General features: G+C 50.0%; 1 protein-coding gene across 3 annotated transcripts in view; it reads right to left on the reverse strand.

Annotated features, from left to right (window-relative positions):
- Positions 1-15,194: 15,194 nt before the first annotated feature.
- Positions 15,195-25,525, reverse strand: part of SLC9A1 (solute carrier family 9 member A1) — a 46,614-nt gene continuing 36,283 nt past the window's right edge. For 2 of the 3 annotated variants that reach the window (XM_057499883.1, XM_036914894.2), the window contains 10 exons: positions 24,270-24,520; positions 23,154-23,371; positions 22,041-22,243; positions 20,397-20,486; positions 19,851-19,921; positions 19,561-19,734; positions 19,208-19,322; positions 19,016-19,117; positions 17,596-17,668; positions 15,195-16,984 (listed from right to left, as the gene is read on the reverse strand). In XM_057499883.1, coding sequence (XP_057355866.1) covers positions 16,647-16,984; positions 17,596-17,668; positions 19,016-19,117; positions 19,208-19,322; positions 19,561-19,734; positions 19,851-19,921; positions 20,397-20,486; positions 22,041-22,243; positions 23,154-23,371; positions 24,270-24,520 — 1,635 coding nt within the window. In that variant the 3' untranslated portion in view covers positions 15,195-16,646. The remainder of the gene's footprint in view (positions 16,985-17,595; positions 17,669-19,015; positions 19,118-19,207; positions 19,323-19,560; positions 19,735-19,850; positions 19,922-20,396; positions 20,487-22,040; positions 22,244-23,153; positions 23,372-24,269; positions 24,521-25,525) is intronic. The other variant, XM_036914895.2, reaches the window with a different exon arrangement.

A 25,525-nucleotide genomic window follows, 5' to 3' on the forward strand; every position in this document is an offset into this window, starting at 1 on the left:
TGTAATCATCAATAAAAATAGAAGGGCCTACTGATAGATGCAGCAACATGGATGAATCTCAGTGACATTTGGCCAAGTGAAAGAAGACAGACACAAAAGAGCACATATTGTATGATTCCATTTATGCGAAATTCTAGAACAGGCAAAACCAATCTGTGATTGAAAAAAATTATAAAAGTGACTCTCTCAGGATTGGGTGGCTGAGAATTGACTAGCAAGGAGTAAGAGGGAATATTTGGGGGTGATGGAAATGTTCCTATAAATTGCTGAGGGTCTGGGTAACATGGATATATGCATCTGCCAAAATTCCTCTAATAGTGTGCTTAAGATCTGTGCATATTATTGTGTCTAAATTTGATCTCAAAATAAGAACTGCAAACAAATACTGAACTCTAGTCAATACTACTGATGCGGAAGTGTTTAGGAATGAAGTGTACTGTTATCTGCAAATTACTTTCAATGCACTAAAAATAAGGCACACTGTTATTTGCAATAGTTAAAAATTGGACACAATCCTTTGGTGGATGAATGGATAAACAAAATGTGACATTTATATACAATGGACTATTATTCAGCTTTAAAAAGAAAGGAAATTCTGTCACATGCTACAACATGGATGAAACCTGAAGACATTATACCCAGTCAAATAAGCCAGTCACCAAAGTGACAAAAACCTCTATGAATCCACATATGAGGTATTTAGACTAGTTAAATTCATAGAGACAGAAAGTAGAATGGTAATTACCAGGCAAGGAGGGGAAGGGGGAATTATTATTTAATGGGTACAGAATTTCAGTTTTGTAGGAAGGAAAATTTTTTTTCTGGAGATGGGTGGTGGTAGTGGTTGTACAATAAAATACATAGATGTACTAATGCTACAGAATTGTACATGTAAAAGTAGTTAAGATGATAACATTTATGTTGGGTATATTTTACTACAGTTAAAATAAGCAAATAAAATAAGATGCATTGGTGGCTATATAAAGGGGTAGGTACATGATAAAGCGAATATAACAAAATGTTAACAACTGTACAATGTAGTGGTGAATATATGTGCACTCATTGTACAGTTTTTTCGAGTTTTCTGTATGTTTGAAATTTTTAATAATAAATACTAGAAAAAATTAGATACAGAAAAATATTAAGAGTGTAAATTAGTACAACATTCCTGAAAAAAATTCCTCAGCTTTCATCACCAACTTTTAATTAATAGGAAATCCCTATTAATTTCCCTATTTTAAGGGAATGCAGACAGTCCTCAACTTAGGATGGTTTGACTTATGACATGATTATGTCAAAGAGATAAGCATTCAGGGGAAACCATACCTCAAATTATGAACTTCGATCTTTTCCCAGGCTAGTGATGTGTGTTAAGATCTTTTGCCATGCTGGGCAGCGGCAGGGAGCCCAGTCCCAGTCAGCCATGAGATCAGGAGGGTAAACAATGGATAAACTTACAACCTTCTGTATTTCATTTTCAGTACAGTATTCAATAAGTTAGTCAAGATAGTGAACCCTGCATTATAAAATAGGCTTTTTTTTTTTTAGATGACTTTGCCCAACCGTAGGCTAATGTAAGTGCACGGTTAAGGTGGACTGGTGGGCCATGCTGTGATGTTTGCTTGGTTATGTGTAATTAAATGCATTTCGACTTACAATATGTTCAATCTGATGGGTTTACTGGGAGGTAACCCCATTGTAAGTTGAGGAAGATCTGTAATTGGAAATGAAGACAAAAATCTTTGTAAAATTGGAATTGTTACTTTAATACTTGGCAGAACTTAGCAGGAATGCCTGGAGTCATCTTTGGGGAAAGATGTTTGACTACTGATTCAATTCCTTTATTCATATGGTGAGCACCTCTTCTCCTAGCATTTCAGTTTTATAGTTCTTTGTAGTTTCTCCAACTTTGTGCAACACAGTTGAGATTTTTCTGTTTTTGAACTTCATCTAAATGGAATCATTTCCTATGCACTGTTTGTGTTTTGCATCCTTCACTCAACAATGGATTTATGACATTAATCCATGCTGTTGTGAAGTTCTACTTAATTTTCACTGCTATTTAATATTCCACCATAACAAAATTTATTTACCCACTTTACTATTGAGAGGCATTTTAACTGTTCCCAGTTCTGTGCGAGGTAAATAATTCTCCTCTGAACATTTTTGTAAATGTCTCCTGGTGCACAGTGCATGCAATTCCCTGGGCATTTTTCCAAAGGTGGTGTTGCTGGGTCATAGGGTATGAATATTTATACCACTTTACTGGAAAATGCCACACTTTCCGTCAAAGTCCTTGGGCTAATATTCACCAGTGGTGTATGAGAGTTCCTGTTGCACCACATCCTGTCGCTACTTGGTTTTGTCAGACTTTTGAATTTTACCCAACTGCTCGTGTGTAATGGTATTTCCTTAGAGTTTTTGCACATTCCTGATTCTTTATGGAGCCAAACACTTTGCCATATATTTATTGACCATTTGGATTTTGGTTTGGCCACACAGATTTCCTTTTTTGTGAAGTATGTATTGAACTTCTTTGCCCATTTTTCTAATGGATAAATTTGTCTTTTTCTTGTTGATTTCTTGACATATTCAAATAAGACTCCATTATCAGTATCATATAGTCCAAGTGTTATTCCATTGTATGGGTCATCTTTTCATTCTCTTTATAGAAGTTCTGAATTTTTATATAATTAAATGTATCTATCTTTTCTTTTATAGTCACTTACAGTTGCCTGTTTGCGCAGGTAATGATTCACATTTTTTAAAGCATAATTTGCTGAAATTCTTTGAGGTTTAGGATGATGCATTTCTTCAGAGGGCATTTGTATTTGCTTCTATTGGATGCTAGGGGCATTATAAGCCCAGGATCATTTAAAACTAAATTCATAGTCTGAATATTTGTAGACCATGGCATGCAGTTGTGCATAAGGGACAGCTTCGGGGTGCAACTTCCCAGGTATAGGATTGGTTTCCTCCTGCTCTTTGTAGCGTCATGGCCTCCTTGTAGGCCCCTGGCAGTGTGGACTGATTTATTCACTTTTGCACTGAGGGTGTGGCCCACTGGGTCTGTTATCAGATTCTCCTTCTTGTTTAGGTCCTGGGCTTTGTGAGACGATCAAACCCAAACCCCCTGTGTACCTATATGGTTGGCAAGTGACCTCAGGGAAAACAGCTCCAGACCTCGGCTTACTCCCATTTCACTTAGATTTTGTCTGGTTACTCATTATGAGCTTGTCAGTTCTTTTTAGGAAGATGCTTACCAGGAACTTCATTCCCAAAGACAACACAGATTTGTTACCTTACAGTTTCTGTGGCTGAGAAGGCCAGGATGTTTTTGCGGGGCTGGATTTTGGGTCACTGGATTTTGGAATCTCTTTATTAGAGTACCTTAGCCTTATCCCTAATTAATGCTCACGCATTTAATAATGCACCTATCTCATGGAAGCACCTCAGTTCTTATTGACTTCCCCCAATCTTTACTTCTCTTTGGATCACTTCTAGATTCTATGGTTTATTATTATAATCACATCCCTGCAAATATGAAGTCCTTAGCCCCTCTTTCACTTCATCTTACTTGGCAAAACCTATCCTGGTGCCTGTGCTCAAGTATCCAAAGATCACTGATAAAGTCATACAACTGGGCTGACTGGTTTCCTATTCATCAAATGGATTCAACATGGAAAATTCTACTGTTTTTCTAATAAGCATCATTTACTTCTCCACTTTCTCATTTTGACTATTTCATTCCTTTTCCTTGTTCCTCAAATTTCCTACCTCCTTTCCTAGATTTATTCTCATTTAGGGACCTTACCTTATTTGTTGCTGAGATAATTAAAGCCTTCAATCACACTGACACTTTCGCCTCCCCACATCCACTGTCCCACTCAGTCTGCGAACTCACCTGCGTCTCCAAGCTCCGAAGCTGTCCCTGCTGCTCTCAGGCTGTCTGCCTCTGAATCGCTAGCCCTTTTACCTTCTCAGAGTGTTTCCTTCTTAACTGGGTTATTTCCCAACAGCTTACAAATATCTCCAGTATCTCCCCTAACTGAACAAACATCTGTATTAGTTTCTATTGCACGTAATACACAACCACAAATTAGTGGCTTAAAACAACACAGATTTGTTGCCTAACAGCTTCTCTGGGTCAGAGGGCCAGGATGTTTTTGCTGGGCTCACTGCCTCGGGTCTCAGCAGGCTGAAAGCAAGCATTGGCGAAGGCTGTGATCTCCTCTGTGGCTCAGGTGCCTCTTCCAGGCCCACTGAATTCAGCTCTTTGCAGTCACAGGGCTGAGGTCCCAGCCTCCTGGGGGCCAGTTGACTGTCAATTCTTAGCAGCTAGAGGCCACTGGCGGTTCTCTGCCATGTGGCCCCTCTTCACAACATGGCAGTTTACTCCTTCAAGGCCAGCAGTAGAATCTCTTTCTTTTAAGGGCTCACCTGATTAGGTCAGGCTCACACAGGTAAGCTACTTGTGATTAATGCAAAGTCACCTGATTAGGGATCTTAATTACATCTGTAAAATCCTTCACCTTTGACATATAAGGGTAACCCAATCAGAGGAGTGATGCCCTGCCCCACTCACAGTTTCTGCCCACATTCAAGGGGAGGGCATTGTACAAGGCAAGGACACCAGGAGGCAGGCTTCTGGGGGCTGTCTTAGAATTCTGCCTAGCCCAGCAGCCCCTCTTACCTCCTCCAGTTACTGCCCACCTCCCTCCTCCCTGACACAGCACCCTTCAAAGAGGAGGATAGACTTGGCATCTCCTTTTCCTATCCACTCCCCAACCCACTTCAGTCTGGCCGAGATTTCATTCACTGAGATTGCTCTTGTCAGGTCACTGGTGTCCACCTTGCCACATCCAATAGGCACTTTTCTTTTGAAGCTTTTCTTTCTTAAAAAAATTTTACTATGGAAAATTTCAAACATAAGGAAAATAGAACAGTATAACAAATGTCCATGAACTTGACACCCAGCTCCAATAAACATCCACATGTGGTCAGTGTTTCATTTCTACCCCTGAAGCATATCCCAGTTATTTATACCATTTATATCTGCTCCACCAGCATACGGTCTGTTTCACCTCTGCACGAATGGTGAACTTGTGGAGAACGGGCCCCCATTCAGCACTTTTGTATGGATTTCTAAATAATAATGACTTTTAAAAATATGACTGCAGTAGCATTGCCAATAAGAAAATTAACTGTAATTCCTTAATGTTACTTACTATGAGTCTCGAAATTTCCTCAATCGCTCCATAAATGTCTTTTACAGCAGGTTAGTTTGAATCAAGTTTCAAATAAGAGCCATTCATTGCAATTGGTTGATACAGTCTTTAAACTTCCCTTCATCTACAATAATCCTCCTCTTACTCTTTTTTGGGGGGTCTTCCCACTTATTTTTTGAAGAAATGTGGTCATTGTCCCAGAACTGCTCACATTCTGGATTTGCTGCTCAAATCCCTGTGGCGGTATTTCCATCCAATGGCTCCTTACCTGTTACCTTCAGACTCGTGGCCTCAGTAGCATTTAACGCCTCCTTTCTCCTCCGTGAGCTACTGTCCTGTCCTGGCTCGATGACCCCACACTCTCCCAACTTCCCTTCTGCCCCTCTGGCCAGCCCTCCTCAGTTTCTCCCACAGTTTGCTCCTCATCCACCCAGCCTTGAATTGGTGAGGCCCCTCCGGCCCCTGGCTGGGCCCCATCCCTTCTCTAGTCATATTTCTTCCTAGTTGTTTCTTCCGGTTCTGTGGCTGTTCATGCCGTCTAGGTACTGTAAGGCTCAAGCCATTTTCTCCCTGGCCCAAACGTCTCCCCGAGCCCCGGCTTATTTACACAGAGGCCCACTTGAAAGCTGCACCAGCCTTTTCACTGGCATTTCAACCTAAGCTCGTGCTAGAAGGAGCTCTGGACCTCCTGTCCCCCATCCCCTCAGTCCTGTCCCCCTTCCCCCCAGTCCTGTCCTCCCTCTGAGTGCACAGCAGCACCGCCCACTCAGTCATGGGCCGGGATCCTGGAGTTCCCCTTGATTCCTGCCTCCCCCTCCCTTCTCACATGCAGCTGGCCAGGGGCTGTCATCCTGCCTCTGAAACACACACGACTACGTGAGCACTGACTGTGCCCTCTCCGGACTGCCGTCGCCTCTACCTGGGACACTGCTTCAGGCTCCTTTCCTGCCTTCTTCCATTCCAGACACCCTTCAATCTATTCTCCTCATGGCTGAAAACGATCCTTTAAAAGCATAAATCAGATAATATAACTACCCTGCTTAAATCATGGGACTAGGTTTCCAGTGCGCGGCTCTGGCCTGCGAAGTCTGTGTAATCTGAGCATTGCTCCCTCTCCTGTGCTTCTCCTCCGCTTGCCTGCAGCCACAAGCAGCCTTCTCTTGGGTGCTCAAAGATGTCTCAGTCCTGCCCATCCCTCTGACGGGACATCCTCCCTGCCACTCATCCTCCTTCAGCTGCAGCTTTACAGTGCCTTCTCAGAGCCCTTCACTCACCACTGAATCGCAACAGTTCCCTCTATTATTCTTTCTCCTGTGGTGCACTTTGCACAAAGATATTGGTGTGTGCACTTATTTAGTGTCCATCTGCCCCACCAGAGCACGGTCTGTCACACCTTTGCACGAATGGTGAATTTCCAGAGGACGGACCCTGATTCCAGCTGCAGGCTGGTCTGCCAGGCTCCCAGAACCCTCCCAAGCAGCAGCAGAACCCTGGGTGCTGCGGGGATTAATTATTCAGGATGTGAACTCCAGGGCTGGAAGCCAGATTTTTTTTTAGCATTCTTAAAACAATGGAGATAAAATTTATACATAGAAATATACACAAATCCTAAGTGTACTATTCAGTGAGTTTCACAATACTGTGATCAAGATATAGAGCACTTCCAAAATACCCAGAAATTCCCTCTTGGCCCCCTCCAGTCAAGCCCCAAACTCACAGGCAACCACTGGTTGGTAGCTGGATTTTTCTACCCCATTCAGGCAAGGGCAGTGGGGTGTTTGCATAATACTCAAGCCAATCCACATGTCTTGACACCACTATTTTTACCAACAAGACCTGTTTCTAGTATCAGTGTGCTAACACACCCTCTGGGGTTGATGGCAATAAGCAGAAGCTCTAGTGGTGGCCAGGACTGGCGAAGGGCCTTGCTGGCTAAATGAGGGCTCTCTTCCCTCCCTGTGTGAATCCCCAATGGGAGCAGCTTTCCGCCCCTACAGTAGAGCATAAACTAATGTGTACCTAACCTCACACTGTTTACACTCAAATTCAGACACTACAGCAAAGTGGAACCAGTGGAACAGGCCAGGGTAAAAGGAGCCTGGGAGGCTGGCTGGTGGGCCTGGAAAGACCCAGGGCTGGTGGCTGCTCTCACAGTGAGTCTGGTTGATGTCATCCAGAGCACATGCCCAGTTTCAGAGCACTGCCACCTAGTTTCAGAGCCATCTCTGACCCCTTTCCCCTTTCACGATGCAAGATGCTACCAGGGACTCCTTTGGGACGTGAAAGGAGAAGCAGCTCTAGAGATGAATGACCCAGGCTTCCTCTTTCTCTCTCTCTGCAGTGTGTAGACTTTCCCCACTGGACTCAGGGATTCCTGCTCCTGAATTCAATTCTCACGGTCCTCCTTCCTGAAGACCCTCTTGCGGACACCTGGGGCTAAGGAAGTAGGTTTCACCTCTCCACAGTGTCCTGCCATTTTTCCCTGAGCACAGAGTGCAGTGTACAGTGGGCCCTTAAAACATATTCCTCGATGGAAAATTGCTTTCCTGGCTCTCATACAATCCTTTTACTGAATTTATGACATGGGCAGAAATTAGGAATCCCTTGTTACAGATGAGGAAATGAGGTTAAGTGTGAGTGTCTGCCCTGCCAGCCTGCCAGGTCTCCCAGGACAGGCTCTGTGCCACACACACACACACACACACACACACGGGGCAGCTAAGCCTTAGTTTCCTTATCTGTAGAGCAGGGCATTGTGTCACATGTTCTTATTTGCCGGTCCAGGCCCGCTCTTCATATTTTTCCACTGCACTGGTCAACGGAGGCTGACCTTTTCCAGGGCTGCAGCTCTCACCAGGTCCCAGGGCCTCCCCTTGCTTCCAGCTGCTGCCAGTCCCAAGTGCTTCACCAGCTTTTCTTAACTCCTTTTAACTCTGCCCACCACTTTGTAATAGTCCCTTTTCAATTGTCCCTTTAAGTGTGCCATCTGTTTCTATGCAAGGCCCTGACTGCTACAATTATTGGTACCAGAATAGTCTTGGGAAACAGGCCCTTGGATGGGATTCTGGGATCTGAAATTGGGTTACTCACACATCTTGATTAGCGCGTGAATAGCCACCTTGACAGAAGGTAGTGGTCAGTGGTAATCTGTGGCATGAAGTGGCATCACAATTACTGGCTTTATGACTGGTGGTGGCAAGAGATGGACTGCTAAGATGCTGGGATATCAAGTGGCTATGGCACTTAGTCACTATGGTGACAGTAGTGATTACAGACTGGAGTGACCCCCTGACTACATCTGATTGCCCTAGGAAACACATACAAATTAAAAACAGATTGAAAGACTTGAACTGGGCTATCCTGGGAAATAATTCTCAGTATGGGCCTGGAGGCAATGAGAGGTGATGGGGATGCGTCCTGAGGAAAACCAGCATCCCCCCCAGCTGCCCCAGGTGGAGTCACTGAATGGCTTTTATGCCCAGAAGGCTGGTGTCCTCACACTGAGGGCAGGGAGTGCTGCCTTCACTAAAAAAGAAGATTCAGGGTGTGCTGGGGGCTCATTGTATGTCTGGGGGTCCCACTCCTTCTTACCCAGTGCTCCTCCCTTAACGTAAGATACTTGGTAGGGTTGCACATTTCATTGGCACTGCAACCCTGGGATCCTAACAGGGCCTGGGCTTGGTTCTTGGCCAGATCTGCTCTGTAGCTACCAGAGAGCAAAGATTCCTTCAGAGCCACCCCACAGGCTTTCTGAATTTCCACCCTTGCACCGAGTTGTGAGTTCAAGTCTTTCAATCTGTTCTTAGCTCCAGTGGATCCAATGGGACCACAGTCCCATGTGTGTCTGTAAATTAACTGGCAGAAGCCCCCCTGCTGATTTCCTGACTCATGGACTGAGAGCTCTTAGGGGTGGAGGGGTCACATGGAAGCCCCTGAACTGCAGCTTCACCGCTATCAAACTATCAAACCAAAGGCAACACTGTGCCCTAGGGAATTTCAGAAATTAGTGCCACCATCGAAGATCTGAAATATGTAGAGGTTGTCCTTCCTACCAAGATTCAGCTTAACTCACCTACCTGGCTGGTGCAGAAGTAACTTGGGGGCTGGGGAATGACTAGATTATTGTGAAGTTCATTAGGTGTGAGGCCAACTGCAGTTGTGGTTCTAGACATGCAATTTTATTGGAGCAAATTAACACCTCTTCTGGTCTGATGTACCTCTTTGACCACAAAGCCTTTCTCTTCTATTACACCAAGTAAAGACAATCAGAAATAGTTTGCCTTTGGATAGCAGACAGAGCAGTACCTCTTCACTCTGCCACCCCAAGGCTCATCTACTCTGCTGATTTCTGCCATATAGTCCAAAGAGATGGATCATCTTGATACAGTTCAGAACATTATGCTGGTCCATTATATTAATGACATTATGGTGATTGGGCCTAGTGAGCAGGAAATTGCAAGCACTTGAGCATGTTGGTGGAACATATGTATGTCAAAGAAAGGGTGATAAATCCCACAACAATTCAGAGGCATGCCATGTCAGTGAACTTTGTGGGATAGCTGGTGGTCTGGGGTGTGTCAGGGTATCTCCTCTAAAATCAGAGACATGTTGCTCAGCCTTATACTGTCTATGATGAAGAAAGAGGCAAAATGTTTTATGGGACTATGGATTTTGGGAGCAACATATACCACATTTGGCTGTGCTGTTTTATCCATTTACTGGCAAATCCACAAGACGGCAAGTTTTGAGCGAGGCCTGCAACAATGTAAGACTTTGCAGCAGGTCCAGACTGCAGAGCAAGCTGCCCTGTCATATGAGCTTCAGGATTTGGAAGTGACTCTGGCAGGAAAAGATGCTGTATGGACAGGCGCCAACTTTATTAAACAGTATATATGAGATTAGGTCCGAAAAAGTCCAGAAAGCACAAGGAAATTGCATGAGCAGGTGGCTCAAATTCCCATGGTGCCTGCACTTCTTGCTTCACTGCTTCTTCCTCAACCCACAGTTGGGGAAGTTGCTAGGACCAGTTAACATGGAGGAAAAAGCACAGACATTATTTCCACATGAGCCTGCATGGTATGTTAGCACCAGCCACAAATGGATAACTGCTGTATTAAAGCTACACTCAAGAGTGTCTCTAAAAGACAGTGATGAAGGGATGTCCTCTGAGTGGGCAGAACCTCTGGTTATATTCACCATCCATTTTGCAGGGAAGAAGAAATGACTTGAGAGACAGATCTACACTGACTTATGAGCGGTGGCTACCAAGTTTGTGGGCTGGTTAGGGACTTGAAAATAACAAGATTGGGAGATTGGCAGTGAAGAGGTCTGAGAGAGAGATACAGATGGACTGCTTGAAACAGGCACAGATGGTGAAACTCTTTTTAACCCACACAAATGCACTGAGGGGGCATCCAATGTGAAAGAGGCTCTCAATAATCTGGTGGACAAGCTCCATTTAACTTCTCTCCCCAGTTACCCTGTTCTTGCTCAATGGGCCCACATACAAAGCAGCTGTGGTGGCCGGGACAGGTGCTATGCATAGCGTGGTAGGCAGAAACAATGACTTTCCAAAGATGTCCATGTCCTGTAGTTACGTTGGGATCTGTGATATGTTATGTTTTATGTGGATTAAGGCAAAGTGTGGATTAAGGTAGCAGAGAGAATTAAGGTTGCTTATCAGGTGACCTTAAAAATAGGGAGAGTACCCTGATATATCTGGGTGGGCCCAATGTAATCGCAAAGGTCTTCAAATGTGGAAGTGGACAGAAGGCAGTCAGTGTCAAGAGTGGTGTGATATGAGAAAGCCTTGCCCAGCCATGGCTGGCTTTCAAGATGGGAGGATGGTACACTCCAAGGAATGCATGCAGCCTCCAGAAGCCAGAAGAAGAAAAGTGGATTTCCTCTAGAGACTCCAGAAAGGAACACAGCCTTGCTGATATCTTGATTTTAGCGCAGGGAGACTCATTTCAAGCTTCTGACCCCCAGAACTTCAGTGTAATAAATCTGTGTTGTTTGAAGCCACTATATTGGTGATAATTTCAGCAGCCACAGAAAACTAATACACATAAAGCTCAACGTATTTCCCTCACCAAATCTGATCTAGCAACTGGCACTGCAGAATGTCCAAGCTGCCAGCCACCAAGACCAAGCTGTTTCCTATATGGCACCAATCCCTTGGGCAATGGTTCTCAAAGTGTAGACCAGGAACCCTAAGTCCTCCAGACTCTTTCAGGGGTTCTGTGAGGTCAAATCTATTTCTATACTAAGAGATTTTTTGCCTTTTTTTGCTGTCATACTTTCGTGAATGTATGGTGGAATTTTCCAGAGGCTACATAATGCTTGTACAACAGACTGAATGCCGAAGCAGATTTGAGAATCTAGCTGTCTTCTAGTAAGCCAGACTCTAAGGAGACTGGTAAAGATTTCAAATAATACCATTCTTCTCAAAATTTTTGTTTGGGACAAATTATTTTTCATTAAAAATGTTATATTTCTGTTAACAGGTAATGAATTTAATAATTTGAAATAAATTAAGAACTACTTTAAAGCTTTAATTTCTAATCCAGTGAAACAGATAAAACCCACATAAACAAAAGCCCTTTGTAATTTTTCAATAATTTTTAGGAGTATAAAGGACTCCTGAGACCAAACATTTGAGAACCATTGCTCTAGGGGGACCAGTTATTGGCAGGTTGTCTATACTGAGTGATTCTTTCATGAAGGGAACAGTTATTTATTACCGCATGGTAATAAATATGTGTTGTTGATATGGACCTACCTTTCCTGCCTACAATGCTTTTGGCAGCACCATCATTTCTGGACTTAAAAAACATCTTAGTCATCACTCTGCTTTCTTGCCCATTGCCTTTCTTCATTATATAGGGAAGAGCGACGTTCTCACCCATGGAATGCATTGGACTTACAAAGCGCCCTGTCACTCAGAAGCAGTTGACTAGAGAGAGTAGCGTTACAGCACCAGCTGAGAGACAGCACCCTGCAAGCTTAGGTTACTGATGGGTAGGAGGCAGCACGTGCTTAAAACGAGTGGCCAGGATATGGCTCCACCCCTCTCACAACCAGAATGCAGAGGCCCAGGGACCAAGGGGTAGAGATGGGAGTGGTTCCTCTTACTATTAGTTCACATAACCTGCTGGAGGAATTTTTGCTTTCCATCTCTTTAATTTTGTGTTCAGTGGGTCTGGAGTTCTTAGTGCCCAAAGGAGGGATACTTCCTCCAGGAAACACATGTAGTTCCTTTAAACTGGAAATAGTCTTCCCTCTGATCATTTTGAGCTCTGTCTGTGGCTCAATCAAAAGTCAGAGATGGGGTGTAGGGAAAATGAAAGTTCCATGGCCAGGATCCTCACCTGACCCTCATCAACTTGATGATGTAGTTGGCCTACTGCTAGGCTACTGCTTCCACACTCGTTGGCAATAAGCCAATATTGCTTGTGTTGCTATATAAGGAGCTCTGCCCAGTGCTTGGGGCAGGCAGAGGCTGGAGGCAAAGGTAGAACCTGGGGCAGAGCCAGAGCCTGGAGAAGACAGCAAGGGAGAGGCGGGAGTGCAGGAAGGGGTGCGAGGCGGCAGAGAGACTCAGAGCTGAGACTAGCTTGCTGCATGCAGATCTGCCCTGAGGTGGATGGGATTCTAGCACTTGACCTGCCACTACGAGAATAAAGCTGGGTATAAACCCTTTACCCCCAATGTTCTGTTGTCATTTTTCGGTCTCACCAATTTCAGAGTGAACTTGTCCAGGGCTGAAACCCTCAGGTGAGACAGGGGGTCAACTGGACCAGATAGGCTGATTCATCTGGATTACCAGAAGGAAAAGGGAGGGTGTGCAGGGAAGGCTGTCTGGAATCCAGATTATCTGGGCGCCTCTCAGATCTCCCATGTCCAAGCATAGCAGTCAATGAGAAAGGCAACCCAACAAACTTAAGTCTTGTAAGAACACGAACTGCCTAGGAATAAAGGCTTAGGACACCCCACCAGGCAGAGAACCTAATCAGCCGAAGAGCTGGCAGCCAGTAAGTGGTGCACAGAAGCGAGTGTAAGGGAGAGGCCATGATTAGGCCTTGTGAGCAGCTACAGAAGGGGGGCTGAGGTTTCTGTGGTTATTCAACTCCTCCCCTGTCTTACTGGAAGAACCCAAGTTAGACTCCAGGTGAGTATGCCTGAAGGATGACAGGGATGTGGTGGTGGATGACTGTGTTTCCCCTGTGAGGTTTGAGCTTTTTTTCTTTCCATTAAAAAAAATTTAGGTGAATTCACATAAAACAAAGTAAACCGTTTTCAAGTGAACAATCAGTGGCATTTAGTACCTTCACAATGTCATGCAACCCTCTCCATGATTTACAGTTGACCCTTGAAGAAAACAGGTTTGAACTGTGTGGGTCCACTTATACGCGGACTTCTTTTCAACAAATGTATTGAAAAATTTGGGGGAGATTTGTGGCAATTGAAAAAAACATTGTCTTTAGCCTACTTTATTCTAAGAATACAGTACATAATACATATACAAAATATGTATTAACAGTAGACTATTAGTAGTTAAGTTTGGGGGCAGTCAAATGTCAGAATGTGTATTTTCAACTGCCTGGGGTCAGCACCCTTAACCTCTGTGCTGTTCAAAGATCAACTGTATTTCCGAAGCTTTTTCATCAGCCCAAACAGAAATTCTGTAACCATTTAGCAATAGGGACATGAATATTTAATTTGGAAGACCAAAGTGGATGGTGGTGGGCAAAAGGAATTGTTTCTGCTCGGATATCCCGTCTCCCTTCTAAATCCACTCTCCCCTGGCTCCATTTCCTGGAAGGCTGACCTTTGTGGACTGCTCAGGGAAGTCACTCAGGTGCCTTCCTTTCTGGCTTTTGGATGGGTTTGGCCAAGGGGAGGCACCAGCAGGATCCAAGTCACAATATGTATCCCCTGACTTCTGGCCTGCCAGGCACTGTGTCTGCTCCCTATGGCTGTAGATACAGCAGGGCAACACCCTGTCCCCCTCTGCCGCCCATATAAACAGTTCCCTCCTCTCGCCTTGTGGGTCTAGGGGTTGTATGGGCTTTCTGGAGTGTGAGCCCCTGGGTTCTTCCCTGGTAAGTTCCCTTAACCCTGCCACACCTCTGTAAAGAGTCCCTTGGTTGAAGGCTTTTCAGTATCTCTAAGTGTACCATCCCTTTCTTGATACAACACCAATTGATACAGAAATGAATGACGTGGTCCCTTCTCTAAGGTCCTTTTGGTACTAACCACTTCAGATTTTGTCAGTCAGACCAGCTCCATTTACAGATGCCAGTCTGGGCAAAGGAGATGCTTTCTGGACAGCCCAGGTTCCAAGGGTACCTGGGGTGTGTGCCAAGGCTCCACTGCCCTCTGGCGGTCAGCTCCTGGAAATGCACCTCACGCACCCAACCTCAGCGGAACTGAGCCCCCTGGGCACCTGCACTGTGCTGAGCTCCTTCCATCCAGAAGTGAGAACTTTTTGATCGCCCTTAGCATAAGCCAGAATCTTAACCACGGACTCAAGGGCTCATCCTTGCCTCCCCTTGTCACTCTCTGACCCAGCCACACTAGCCTTTTCTCAGACCCTAGGGTGTCTGCCTGTGCACCTCCCAACTACAATGTTCATGAACTCTGAAACCTTAATCTGGTTCATCATAACCTCAGCTCATTCTCTAGTCCTCTCCTAAGGTGCCACTTAAGAAAGTCCTCCTTGCCCTCCCTACCCCGCCCTCCACCTCTCCTTCACAAACACACTGGGGTTTTCCAGGTCTGTGTGGATGTTCCGTTAATGCTGCTCTCCCCAGAGGCTAAGGTGCCTGAGGACATCTTGTCTTAGTAAGAGTCACACCACTGGCTGACACGGATTGAGCATTTCTCCATGCCAGCCATTGAGCTACGTCCTTCAAGCCCCCAGGCCACCCCAAAGTCCCTCGCCCCCAGGAAGCAGCCCTTGACTCTATCAAAAACTCACACTGATTTATTAGAATATGAAAAAGATTCGGTTTCTTCTGTACAGGCGGCAGAGCAGCAGCAGCTGTGGTGGCTTTGAACATGGTTGTCAATGTCACCCTCGCATGGTGACTCCTGCCCGAAACAGCACTTGCACAGAGGAGGGGGACAGGTGAGCACCCACTATCCAGTCCACTGGGGAGAGGGACACTCCAACTATTGCACAATCCTGGGGAAGGGAATGCCCTGGGGGAAGGACAGACACCACTAGGCCTGCACCTGGCCACGGTGGCACTGGGATGGGAGTGTGTGCCTGAGAGCAAAGGCCCCTGGGGCCCAGGGCTCTGCCCACCCCCCAGCCCAGCCAGGCAGGAGGCACTCAGGGGAAGCCTTTTCCCCTGAGAACTGGGCTCTACAGCAAGCTGGGTGAGGTTCCAGGGCCAATGTGGGGATGAAAAAACAGGCCAGCAGGAACAGAGTGAAGCCCAAGAGCAAAGGAGGTGCCAGGAGACCCTGCATCTGTGAGTTAGAGAGAATCATTATGGGTTGAATTTAGAGCCTTAGAGCCACACTTAAGAGCCCAGGAGGCACAGGAATGACTTAGGGGAGTGTGAGTAGGAGGGCCAGAGTTCTGTTCAGCCAGGCGTTTTCAAAATATTTTAAAAATAGGAATGCCCTCTGTGCAAATAGAATCGTACATGGAAGTTTGAACAAATGGAACAGATGAAGAGGCAGCACTTTCTGGAGCCTGTGACAGTCCCTCCCCTGACAGTGGCCCCTGAAGGATCCAGTGGTCCCCAGAGGAGCAGTTTGGAAAGCTGAGTCACATCACTGTCCAAAGCACCCCAGCTCCAAAGAGAGAAACTCAGAGTGCCCTCAGCCTGCAGCTCTGAGTAAGGACAGGTCGGGGTGGCTGGCCAGGGCGACAGAGCCGGCAGGAGCAGGATGGGACTGTCATGGGTCCCCAATCCCTCTCCCAGTCAGATGCCTGGTCCCCCTAGTCTTTCCCCTGTTAATGGAGGGCCTGGCGCAGGCCAAGGGATGTCTGGGCTCCTTCCCTTCCCAGGTGGGACTGAGGCTGAGCCAGAAGCTCTTTGGTTAGAAACTAAGATTGGTTTGGATGAGGGGGGTGATGGAGCCAGGGCAGGCCTCTGAGGTCTGGGAAACTCAGGGGCCCCAGCCCAGGTGTGGGGGGCAGTCTGGATCAGGAAGGGGCAGGGTTTTGCCTCACAGCCCAGCAGTTCTGCCAAATGGACTGGGAGGGAAGTTCTGGTGAGAGGAGGTGCTTCCCAGGAGGCAGGGGGAAGCCGTGCTGCGGTGGGGGCTGTGGGCCCAGCTGCCATGCAGTGGGGAGGGGCGGGGCCAGCCCAGGCCAGGAAGGACGAGGGGAGCCCCCCAGCTGCCCTGCTCTTGCGGGAGAGTCTGTGGTGGGCTGGGCAGTGCCCGCTGGTCCCAGGGCTACTGCCCCTTGGGGATGAAAGGCTCTCCCTCCCCTGGCTCAGGGTGGGGGCCGGGGTCACTGAGGCAGCGCTGTATCCTCTGGGAGCTAGGGCTGTCACTTGGCCCAGGGGTGAAGACATCATCGGTGCCTGGAGAGGAGGGCTCCTTGGTCCGCATCACAATGCCCCCATCGTCATCCTCGTCCTCCTCGGCCACTCTAGCTGGGTCCTGGCTCAGCCCCAAGACCTTGCCCTTCAGCTCCTCGTTTACCAGGTCTACAGACTCAGGTGACTGCGGGGAGGCTGGGTCAATGGTGATAACAGGCAAGTCGGCCTTCGGCTCATAAGCCAATGGGTCTGGGGACCAAGAGCAAGGCAGCAGCTGGCTTCTGCCCCCGAGCCCTGCCAGTGACTCCCACAGAACCGTCCTGGGAGCGCAGGGATCCTGCTACGTCTCAGGGTTACTCCCCACGCTCTTTAATGAGCCCTCCCCAGATAGCTTCTCTTCTCAGACGGGTCTCGAAGGTAGGACTGCGCTCCTCTCCTCCGACTAGGGCTCCCATAGGTGTCCCTCCTCAGATCAGGAATGAGGGCCCCCTCCTTCCTGCGGGCCCAGGCCCAGGGGAAGGCCTGTTCTCGCTTCCCCGTGTGTTGGAGTTCCTGGTGGTGCAGAGCCCTCCTGCCTCCCTGCCAGGCAAGCAGCCCCCCTCACAGTCCTTGTCGTGAGCTGTGCGTGGAGCAGCTCTGTCCCCAGAAGGCCCCAGGGCCATCCTTCTGGCTCCTTTGCCGAACTCTCAACTCCACCTGATGCAGGAACTCATGGCTTGGGAAAAGGTGAGGGAGGGAGAAGCCTGTCCTCCCTGCTGGCTCTCTGGGGCCCATTCCTGTCGGGCCCCATCCTCAGGAGATGGTGGCCCTGAGCACCCAGCCTCAAGACCCCTCACCAGGCACCCTGTGCCCTGCCTTACCTGAGCCGATGCGGGCCCGAGACATGGTGGGTGAGTCCAGCTTGTGGGCTGGCACAGTCAGGTAGTTGTTGATCTGACAGAGAAAAGGCGACAGGGTGAGTACAGGGGGCCCTCTGGACGCACCCCAGGCTGGTGGCAACACCCTCCCCTGGCCAGCTCAGGCTGCTCACTCCCCCTCTGGCAGTCCCTCATAGGCTCTTTGTCCCGGATTCCCAGGGCCATGCTGGCGCTTCAGGGTTCCCGAGGGCTTGGCCGAGGCTCTTGTCAAGCTGTGCTCTCTCCTGGGGGGCCTTGAACACTCCCCCTGCCCTGCCTCTCCCATGGTGACAATGGCCCAGTCTCTAGCGCCAGCCTGCACCTGCCCCTGAGGTCCAGACCCATAAAGTCAACTCAGGACTGAGCCCCTGGGTCCCAGATGGCCGTCAGGTATCTCAGTGCAACATGTCAAAAGTGAACTCGGCTTCCTATTTTCCCTCTGAACCTTATTCCTTCCCCAGCATCCTCTACCCACAGGAACCACTCTGGACCACCCCAGTCAGACGTGATGCCCTCAACTCCGTTTCCTCTTCCCTCATCCCCACCTCAAACTGGAGACCAAGTCTTGCTAGTTCAATGTCCTAAATGTTCCTTGAATCTACCCGCTCCTTTCCATCTCTCCCTGGCCACCACCCGAATCTGGAGCCACCCCCTTTCCCACGTCACTCCCTGGCTTAGAACCCTTCACAGCTCTCTCTTCCCTTGAATAAAGTTGAAACCCTTATATCATTAATAAACTTCCTTGAAAGCTGAACCCTCTCAGCTTCTAGAATGGGCCATATTCTGTGACTGGGAACTTAGGCACATGGCCTGGACCTTCTTCTGCCCATGCACCCTTCACCCTGGCTCTTGGTCCTAAGCTTATCCTAACCATCTCCCTTGCTCAGGGCGCCCTGCACCCCCTTGTCCTATGTGGGCCACTGCAGGAGAAGCTCTGCAAAGGAGGGACTGGGCTGATTCACTGCCAGACTCACACAGGCTTCTCTGCTGCTTAGCATTTAGGAACTGCTCAACAAATGTTTCCTGAACAAGTGAATGAAGGCATGTGTGCCTTGCCCTGGGACTGGGCATGTCCCTTTCTCCCAGGGCTTTAGTTTTCTCACTAAAAAATTAGGGGTTAGAGCACATGGACACATTTCTAGCTCAGGTGCCTGAGGATCTGATGAGGGGCCCTGAACTCTTCGTGCCCTGAGTGGGGAGGAGGTGGAAGAAGTCGCTTTCTGGAACCTGCCCTGGGGCTCAGTGTTCGAAACAAGTGGAGGAGGCCAAAAAACCAGACTGGAGTGGTTCTGTCTTCAAAAGCTACTGATGGCAGTGTTGGTAGGGAAGGGGAAGAACCCAGATTCCAGAGAAAAGCAGGAGCCGGCTCCAGTCCTGGACGCACCTTCTGCTCCAGTTGCCGGGCCTTCTGTCTCCGGAGCAGCATCTGGTTCCAGGCCTCCTCGTAGGGGTCTGCCACCAGTGTGTGTCTGTTGTAGGACCGCAGCTGTGGGAGGAGCAGCTGTCAGGCAGGGCAGGCCCCCAAGGGGCGGAGCGGCTCTGCCGCTGTGGTGGCCGGGCGGGCAGCAGCCCTCACCCGCTGCCTGGTCTTCTGCAGGTTGTTCCTCAGGATTTTGCGGATCTCCTCTTCCTTGTCCTTGGACAGTGCTGGCAGGATGCGCTCGGCAGGCAGGGACTTGGGGTGGATGTTCCTAGGACAACGGGCACAAGTTAGGCCCCCAGGAAAATTCCTGTGACCCTGGAGCCTGAGGGACTGCAGCAGGTCACCCTGGGGGTGGCCCAGGTGGGTGGGTGAAGCCTCAGGTCCTCAGTGTGGCCTTGCAGCTCTCTCACACACTGACAGGACAGAGGGGCCTTGCTTCCTGGCCCACCCCCAGGAGGCCCCCTCCAGGTGGGCGCAGAGGCTGCGGGCTGGGCACCGGCACTCACTGCATGGAGACGGTGGAGACGGCGGAGGGGATCTTGCCCACGCCACCACTCTCCACCAGCTCGATGGCCTGCTTCATCTCCATCTTGTGGTAGAAGGCAATGAGCTGGGGCTCCTTGGAGCGCTCGCCGGCTATTAGACACTTCTTTACGTATTTCTTATTAAACCGGTTGAGCCTGGTGGGAGGAGCAGGAGAAGGATGGAGCCACTCCTTGGGCTGGGGAGACACCCAGGCCCTGGGAGACCCGTACATGCCCCTCCCCAGCCACCCGCCCTCAGGCCTGCCACCTACTTGTCCTTCCAGTGGTGGTGGCCATAGTGGCCACAGATGTCCTCGATGCCTGTCAGAAGGTGGTCCAGGAACTGAAATGGGTCCAGGTCCAGGTCAGGCCTCACTACTGGGCTCCTTCCCTACCAACACTTCCGAACAGGCCCCCACCTTCCACCCTGGTCAGCTGTGCTCAGCCCAGCCCTGTAGTTTCAGGAGCAGCCAGGAGGTGGCGCCTGTATCTCACCTATCCTGAACCCAGTGGTACCTCAAGCCCTCTGCTCCGGGAGCCTGGCTGAGCCCACTTCTCTGAACCCACCTGTGCCCAATGTCTAGGGCAGGTTCCTACTAGAGGCAGAGATGGCATGACACCTCCTCCTCAGGCTCCCAGGTGCTTACCCCACACCTCCCTATGGCATGTCACCTGATGACCTCAAGGGGCTGAAAGACCACCCTGGCACTGGATAAGGGAGAAAGCGAGTGACTGAGGGCATGCATGTGAGGCCTAGCTGCTCCCCAGCTACCTGAACCTTCTCCTGCAACCGGGGGCCCAAGCCTGGCTTCCAGTACCTGTGTGTGGATCTCCTCATTGATGGAGCGCTTTGTTTCTTGCTTTTTCTTCACAGCCAACAGGTCTACCAGGGGCCGAATGGTCATGCCCTGGGGGGCAGGTGGGTGTCAGGCACTCAAGTTCGGCTACCCTGGCAGGGAGGCCATAGACCCTCCCGCCTCCCCCCCAGAGCCCTTGAGATTGCGATGTCTCTGCTCTGAGGCCCACAATCTCTTAACCTCCACGCCAGCACTTATACACAGGCAGGTCTTGAAGGCCTGCTTCTTCCTGAAGACACAGCCAGAAGTCTGACAGTCCTTCCCTTCCAATCAAAGGTGGCTCACACACTGGTCGTCTAGCCTGAGCCAGGGGCCAGAGGGCCTCGGTCGGTGGCCTCAGCCACAGACCAGCCCTGCCGCAGGGGAGTAGGCCTGGCTATCAGGGAGAACTCTGCTCTGCCTTCCTCACAGGACTGAGGCAGAGCAGCAGCAAATGTAACTGCACACTGCCCTGCGCCAGAGCCGCTAGGATTAGCTCTTTAATACCCACGGTGTCCCTAAAAGGTCGGTCCTTTCTTTGTCCCCATTGTCCTCCCCCACAGAGGAGGAAGCTGAGACTCATGAGGCGAAGTAACCTTCTAAGGTCTCACAGAAGCAGTAAAGCTGGATTCAAGCCCATAGGGAAGGTCCCTCCCTCAACACTGCCTTCAGTGAAAGGGGCTTGGCAAACCACCAGCATATAAAACCGCGAAGTCAAGGAGAAAAAATATTTTTGAAGATGGACGCAGGGCAAGAGGACCAAAGAGGCAGCCCCGTCTCCTCTCACAGGGCAGAAAACAAGTCCCGCCTCAGTTTCCTCCACATGTTCTTCTCCTGAGAAGACAATAGTGTTTCCCATCTAGGACTTTGCTGAGATTTGTGCCTAGGAAAGACAGAGGGGATGATAGAGAAACCGAGGCCCAGAGACAGTGTTTCTCACTTGCCCAAGGTCACAGGTCAGATAAGATGGCACAGTTTATCCTGGACTTCCCTGGGGACTTGGGGGAGGGCGGAGGGAGCCTCTCAGCTAGGCCTGGGTCATTTAATGCACAGAAATCACTGACCTGCAGGTTGAAAGGATTCTTCAGGATAATGTAGCCCAGCCCCCTCACCACAGAGATGGGGAACTTGGGACCCAGAGGACTTTCCCAGGGTCCCCACTGTATTTCCCAGAGAGCAGCAGAGCTCAGGCTGACTGCAGACCTCCTACTGCCCAGTTCAGTGAACTTGCCAGTTCCCCAGGTTGTGCTAGTATTCCTATTTTACCAATGAAGAAACTGAGAGCCTAAGATATTAACTCACTTCCCTCGAGCCCTATAACAAGCATTTGTGGGCCTGCTGACTGTACCCACTTCCCTTAGCACTATCTGTGTTCCTAACTAAGTTAGGCAGCATTCTGGGTACTTTACATTCCAACTGGTCACTCACAAATGACTCGTTATCACAAGTGTCCCTTCACAATTGAGGAAACTGAGGCCCAGAAAGGGTGAGGGGGGCTTGCCCAAGGTTATGTGGCAAGTGGTGGAGCTGGGACTAGAACCTGTGGCCCCTCTCGAATCGCGCGCTTCCTCTGCCTGTGGGCAGAGTCAGGGTCCCCAGGCAGGGCTGTTCCACCCTATCCAGCACCTGCACAAAGACAGTGAAGAAGATGACGGTGATGATGGCAGTGAGGAACAGGTCACACATGGGGAAGTGCTTCTTGTCCAGGAGGTAGCCCAGGGAGAAGGCGATGGCCCCTCGCAGGCCCCCATAGGCGATGATGAACTGGTCTTTGGGGGTCAGCTTCACAATGCGGAACTTGTTGATGAACCAAGTCAGGCCCAGCACACCTGCCAGGGAGGGGGGAGAAGAGGGGGAAGAAGAGGGGTCAGGCTGTCCCCAGCCCCTCCTGGCAGGAGCCTCCACCAGTGAGCCCGCCCAGCTCACTCATTTCCTGGTTCCCCCAGCCCAGGGTGCTCCACATCCCTCATCCAGGAGCTGGGTAGATCATTGAGGGGATCCCCAAGCCTAGATGTACTTTAGAAACATCACAGAGGAGGTCGGGGGGAGATGGGAAAGAGATGAAACAAGATGGCCATGAGTTGACTCCTATTAAATATGATGGGTACATGGACCTATTTTCTGTGTGTGTATGATTTTCTTAATAAAAAAGTAGTAAAAAATACAGAGGTGTGGCTCCAACCTCATCCCACAGAAACAGAATCTCTGGAGGATGAGGTCCAGGATTAAAGGGGTTTTAAAACAAGACACCATGTAAATGTGATGCCCAGTCAAGCCCAGGGACCACACACCTAATCCCAGAGGAGGTGAGTGACATCCCGAGGGAGAAAGCAGCACACAGCGAGGCGCGGTGCGTCGGGCCTGTGGCCTGCTCCCTGTGCGCTGTCTGGGGCTGGCAGAGCAGGTCTGGAGCAATGGCCCGCAGCTCTGCACAAGTCATGAGGCAACGCAGAGAACACTCTCGTACATGGGCTCTGTGGGCCTCAGTCCCCTCCTCAGATACTGACAGGCTCAGAGACACGGGGTCCTGGAGGCCCCTCCACTCTGACACCCCATGACTATCTCTCCAGAGACCAGAGACTCGTCACAGGCATGGGCTTCTCTCCTCTCAAGGGTCCTTGCAGACTCAGCATTACAGAGAGGGGAGGGGAGCCACTGCGGTGCAGCTGTGCTGGCCTCTCCACACACCACACCCCCCACACACACATATCCCTCCCCTGCTCAGGCCCAGGGCCTCACCCAGCACGCGGGCGATGAGGCAGAAGAGCAGGGTACTGATGACAAAGGTCCAGTTCCAGTGGTGGGAGCCAGCCACCGTGGAGACGCCAAGGAAGATGAAGATGAGGGTCTCACTGACACTGCTCCACATCTTCAGGAAATATTTGATGGTCGTGTGGGACTTGTGGGAGATGTTGGCCTCCACGTAGGGGCGCATCACCACTCCTGACGCAATGAGTCTGGCGTTGGGAAGAGCAGGATTTGGGGTTCAGAGTCGAGCTGCACTTTCCTACTGCTGGGGTGGAGGCTGAAAGGTGCCCATTTACTGGGTTGCTCTAGGGATCAGATGCCTGCTGTGGGCTTTATACCTGTTCCCACTCAACCCCACAGACACTGGCATATTCTTACATTTTTCAGATGAGGGATCTGAGACTGGGAGTCTCAGTCTCTTGCCTGCTGTCACATTGCCAACAAGTGGCAGAGCTAAGATGCAAACCAAGGTCTGCCCAACTCCAAAGCCTGTGTCTTCTCCCCAAGGCCACACTGCCTCTCTGCTTACCAGGAGGCACTTACACCACGTCCATGGCCTTGGGTTTGTTCTTCTACATCATCATGTCCCCTGATACATGGCGGTCCCTATAGGGAGCTCTGTTCTGAGCAGCAGCCCAAGCCCTCCCAGCCTGGTGCCCACACCTGGGTCCTCTCCTGCTGGCCTGGCCTCCTCATGGTCACCCTGAATCCCCCAGTCCAGCCTGGCCTCTGCACTTCCAACATCCTCCGCTACTGGGAACACCATTGCACCTCACTGCCTCTCCACATTGCCTTGACAAGACCCAGCTGAGGCCTTAGACCTCTAGGACTCCTCACTTCAACAGAAGCAGCCTCAGGCCTCCTCACTGGGGGGTGAGTGTCAGTGCCTGTGTCCAGCTATGCCCTAAGGACTCCCTTTGAGATGATGAAGGCAGGAGCTGAGACCTTCCAGAACCTGAAACTCAGTGCTTCCAGAGGCAGTCCTAAAGCCTGGTGCTCAGGTCTCTTCCCAGGAGCAGGAGACTGGGCCCTGGGGAGCTCCCTGGCGACGCTAAAAGCCTGGGGAATCCAAGCTGGCGGCCTCCCTCATGCTGCACCCGGACTCACGCCATGATGCCCGACAGGTGGAAGAGCTCGGCTGACAGGTAGGCCATGTAGCTGTAGAGGAAGACGAAGAGCGGCTCGATGACGCGGATGTGGGAGGTGAATCTGGAGGTGAAGGCTGCGATGACTCCGTAGACCACGCCCACAAACACCCCACCCAGGGACACCACGAAGAAGCTCAGGAAGCCGAGGACAATGTCCACGATGCCCACGCGGTCATAGTTGGCAAACTCCTCAAAGAGGTGATACAGGACCTGGGGAAGGTGTGCAGGCTGGTTGGTGGGAGGGCAGGGCCCTGACCCTATGGCTCCCTGGGGTCCCCCCAGGGCAATCCTGTCTCCTCCACTGACCACAGCAACAGGAAGAGGCCCCATGGTAGCAGAGAAACCCTAAAGCCAAGCAGGTGCTCAAAACCACGGGCTGGGGTCAAGGGGTACACTACTGGTGGTCCTAAGCTCATGGCACTCACTGACCTTGGGCAGATCATGTCCCAGTCTGGAGTTCAGTCTCCCCTTCAGCACAAAGTAGGGGGAGTTTGGGCAATGAACCAGAACATGACTTCTTAATCACTGAAGCTTTTTGAAAATACACGCAGTCAGGCCATAGCCCACCTGGACTCTCTGGTGATGAGGCCCAAAAATCTCTATTTGACAAGCTCCCTGGGCAGTTGTGATGAAGAGCCAAGTTCAGAGTCTATGGAACTAGAGGTTCTCTAGGCTTCCCCACCTCCTGGACTGGGAAATAAGTGGCCATTATAACACTACCATCAGACATTCAAGTAGCACTTCATACACCGTAAAGACCTTGGACAATGGTTATCCTGCTCAACACACAACAGTCTCCTGAGGTAGGTGGGCCAAGGATGCCTGTTTCCTTGCTAAACTGAGCCTCAGAGTAGTTCAGGTGACTTGCCAGAGACCCTCCAGCTGAGAAGCAGCAGAACTGGCTCCAGAACTTGCTCCCTGACAGCAATGGGGAGGTCCTCCCTAGCAGACTCAGCTTTGAAGTTCTGCCCCCTCTGAGATACAGGCTGCTTGGGCTACTCCTGGGCAGGTCTGCTGGGAAGCCAGATGGGGAGTTGCCAGGCCTGGGTGGGGACTGAGGGAGAATAGAGGAGAGCCTGAGGATCACTGAGAGGGAGCCCTCCAAAGCCCCCCAGGACCTGAGTGGTACCTGGAGGCAGGCAGGGTGTGTGTGTGTGTGTGACCTGCTCCAGGGCAAAGGCCTGAGACCACGCAGCTCAGAAGTGGCCTTCAGCT

This window comes from Manis pentadactyla, chromosome 4 (genome assembly GCF_030020395.1).
Source record: "Manis pentadactyla isolate mManPen7 chromosome 4, mManPen7.hap1, whole genome shotgun sequence".
Lineage (NCBI taxonomy): Eukaryota > Metazoa > Chordata > Mammalia > Pholidota > Manidae > Manis > Manis pentadactyla.